A 3406-nucleotide genomic window follows, 5' to 3' on the forward strand; every position below is an offset into this window, starting at 1 on the left:
AATGGTATTTCACTGAAAGGTTTAAAGTTGTTTTTTTTACATAACCATTTGGTGTATAGTAAACCAGAGTACCTATTCATGAAAAAGCCAAAGGGGAAAACGCCTTAAAAAATATTATAGATACTGAATAAAGAAGGATCAGTGAAGTTTACCCAGGCTTCCCCTAAAAGCCAGGATTCTAATTCCTCTTCAACGAATTATCTTCCCAACCAAAACCTGGGCTGCTCCCCCCGCGCCCCCCGCCCAATAAGGGGGCCTGTATTCCCTCCTGAATTCCAAGTGAGCCATTCAGCGCTTAACTCCACAAGTAACACAGAATCCTGGCAAATTACTTGGTAGGTAAACATAGGAACAGGATACAGAATAAGTAAACATGAACAGGATACAGCTCTCTTGCGAAAAACAATTTTTAAGCCAATGTTTAACAAATGTTACCCCCTAATGAAGCACATTTATCGTTTTTTCACAAACATTTGTTTTGTTTTAATACAAGTTCAACGCAAACTTTTATCGTTTGCAGACATTTTATTCACTTTTACTTTAGCATTTGAGTTGCTTTGTTCTATTTAAATTCCTCCAGTTTTAAAGTGCCCCTAGATAATTTTATAACAATGTTTCGAATTAAGAAGAGAAAAGGCTGCATTAAGTGTCTCAAGGGTCAGCTTTGAAAAGATACTTTGGTTTTGCTGCTATGTTGAAGGAAAATGCTTGTATAAATCTATTAAGCAGTTAAGTACTAGGTAAAATGGTGCTTGCTTCTGATTTCTTAGAGCTCTTCTTTTTTCTTCGCTATTAAGCTTATTCTGGGTTCGAAACAGGGTCTGCTTCGCAGATAATGATGCGTGTGGTGGTAATGAAAAAAAAAGAAAAGGAATTTTAGAAATGCCTAGGGAAAAACTTTTTTTTTTTTTTTTTTTTTTTCCTTGCGTTATGCGGGCCTTTCACTGTTGTGGCCTCTCCCATTTGCGGAGCACAGGCTCCGGACGCGCAGGCTCAGTGGCCATGGCTCACGGGCCCAGCCGCTCCGCGGCATGTGGGATCTTCCCGAAACGGGGCACGAACCCGCGTCTCCTGCATCGGCAGGCGGACTCTCAAGCACTGCGCCACCAGGGAAGCCCGGGAAAAACTTTTAATGATTTTTGTGCAACCATTGTGGGTTGTTGCTTTTTGTTTCTTGAAAGCTCCGAAATCTCTCACACCAGGTGTTCCTCTTTCCGCTACAGGCCTTGGAGCCGTCCCACCGGGATTCCACCTGTCTCCCCTTTCAGCTCCCGAAGTTTCCTTTCTCGAAGGCGCAGGCGGCATTTCTCCGCGAGTGGATTCCTCAACTGGCTTTTCCCGGAGGCCCGGCTCCACGTGACCTCCCCTAACACCTGTACCTCCACCAGCTCACAGCGCCCCCATCCTCTCCTCCAGGTACAGACCTGGCGTAGCTCCTCCTACCCCAGGAGGTCACGGTCCGGGTGCGAGCCTCGCTCGGGCTGGCAGGGGAGGGGCTGAGCTACGGCCCCGCAGCCGCTGGAGCCCTTGCAGCCGTATTATCACATGACTCGACGGCGGCTGTAGCTCTGGCAGCAGCCGCGCCGGCTCCGCGGGCTCGCCGGGTAGGCTCAGTTCCGCTCACGCAGGAGTCGAGCGCAGCAGGCGGGGAAGGGACCTGCTGAAGCTGCGGCCGCCCAGCCGCTCCCGGAGCGCGCGGCATCTCCCCCGGCCCGGCCGGCCCGCTCCATGCCGCTCCATTGCGGAAGTGTAGCGGGGGGAGGGGGCGCCGGCGGCTGCACTGAGCGCGGGAGGCCGGAGCTCGGCCCCTTGCAGCACTAGGCTCTGGGAGCAGCGCGGCGCGCCCACCGGCCCGGCTGCCCGTGCGCCCGCCGCAGCCTGCATGCCCCGCGCTGCGCCTCGCCCGGCCCCAGCCGCCGCCCACTGCTCGCACAGCTGCTGCCGGGCGCTGGAGTAATATGCTCACTCGAGTGAAATCTGCCGTGGCCAATTTCATGGGCGGCATCATGGCTGGCAGCTCAGGCTCCGAGCACGGCGGCGGCGGCGGCGGCGGAGGCTCGGACCTGCCCCTGCGCTTCCCCTACGGGCGACCCGAGTTCCTGGGGCTGTCTCAGGACGAGGTGGAGTGCAGCGCCGACCACATCGCCCGCCCCATCCTCATTCTCAAGGAGACCCGGCGGCTGCCCTGGGCCACTGGCTACGCAGAGTGAGTGCAGCGACACCGGCGGCGCCCCTGCTCTCGCGGCCCTTCCCCGCACGCTTCCAGCCTTCCTCTCTCCTTGTTCCTCGGCCCCAGGGCCCTCCGCTGGCCGCTGGCGTCCAGGCCTGGGCGGGCACCTCTTGACTGACACTGGCCATTTCTCTCTTTTCCCACTCCCCTTTCCCCCAACCCCGAGGGCGCGGCGTCTCCAGCCCGTGTTTGGGTGGTAGATGGGTGGGTGGCAGCGCTGGACCGTGGGAAAGCTAAGGCTGGACGCGGCTGTGAATCTGGTGGCTGTGACACTTGGAAGAAAGAGCGTGGAACAGCTCTGCTGAAGTTTGAAACACAAAAGGGAAATCTGGTATCTGTGCTCCCATTACCCCCAAATCTTTGTGCCTCCGCGTGAAGTTTGTGAGGTAGCGCTTGGAGGAACTGTCCCTGCGCCAGGGTTTGCGGGGTGGGGCGGTTGTCCGAGCCCTGGAAGCGGCCGCGGCCCCGTGCTTGGTTGCACAGTTCAGAAGGTCTCAGTTTCTCTGATTTCAGCCTAAGAGCTCATTCGCTTCTCCTTTAGCAGGTAGGAAAACCCTGCGCCTTTAGTAAACGCCAATACTATTTCCCCCAGTCCTTGGGGAGGGGGAACCTTCTTCCAGGTGTCTAATGATAGCATTTTGGTAATCAGTTTTGGCGATTAAGCGAGAGTTTGAGTGATCTACTATTTCAAGAACCGGTTGAGTTCGGTTGACAACCTGGAGTGGAACTGGGAAAGGAGAGAGGAAGGATTTTAATGGCCTTCCCCCAACCCTACGGCTACTCTTCCATTGACCATTCGTGACCGTTTTATGAACGTTAGGGTAATGTTTCTTCCCCTATTCAACGTTATGAAACTGGGAAACTCGGAAGGTGGAATTTAGCAGACCAGAGTTCCGGGATTAATAATGACCAGGTGGGTGTGCAAAAGTGCACGCAAACCCTTGGTGCCTGGCACACCTGCCCCTTTTCCTTTAACTCCATCCGCTCTGTAATCTTGGCCCTCCCTTACCAGTGCACAGCCTCGCCCGCTGATTGGTTTATCGGGGAACCAATCAGCTCTCCCGACGCCTGGGCGCTTCGATGCTGACCCTGTTCTGTTCTGGTGGCTCGGATACCCCCGAGCAGGCCTGGTTCCCGACGCTCCGGGTTCCCGGGCAAGGGTTGGTTTGCGAGACG

The 3406-nt window shown here is 55.2% G+C and overlaps 1 protein-coding gene across 1 annotated transcript in view; it reads left to right on the top strand.

Annotated features, from left to right (window-relative positions):
* The first annotated feature begins 1958 nt into the window (after window positions 1-1958).
* Window positions 1959-3406, top strand: part of PPM1H (protein phosphatase, Mg2+/Mn2+ dependent 1H) — a 261969-nt gene continuing 260521 nt past the window's right edge. The window contains exon 1 of the mRNA XM_007450186.1: window positions 1959-2206. Within this exon, the coding sequence (XP_007450248.1) occupies window positions 1959-2206 (248 nt within the window). The remainder of the gene's footprint in view (window positions 2207-3406) is intronic.

The sequence above is a fragment of the Lipotes vexillifer genome, unplaced genomic scaffold, assembly GCF_000442215.2.
Source record: "Lipotes vexillifer unplaced genomic scaffold, Lipotes_vexillifer_v1.1 scaffold837, whole genome shotgun sequence".
Lineage (NCBI taxonomy): Eukaryota > Metazoa > Chordata > Mammalia > Artiodactyla > Lipotidae > Lipotes > Lipotes vexillifer.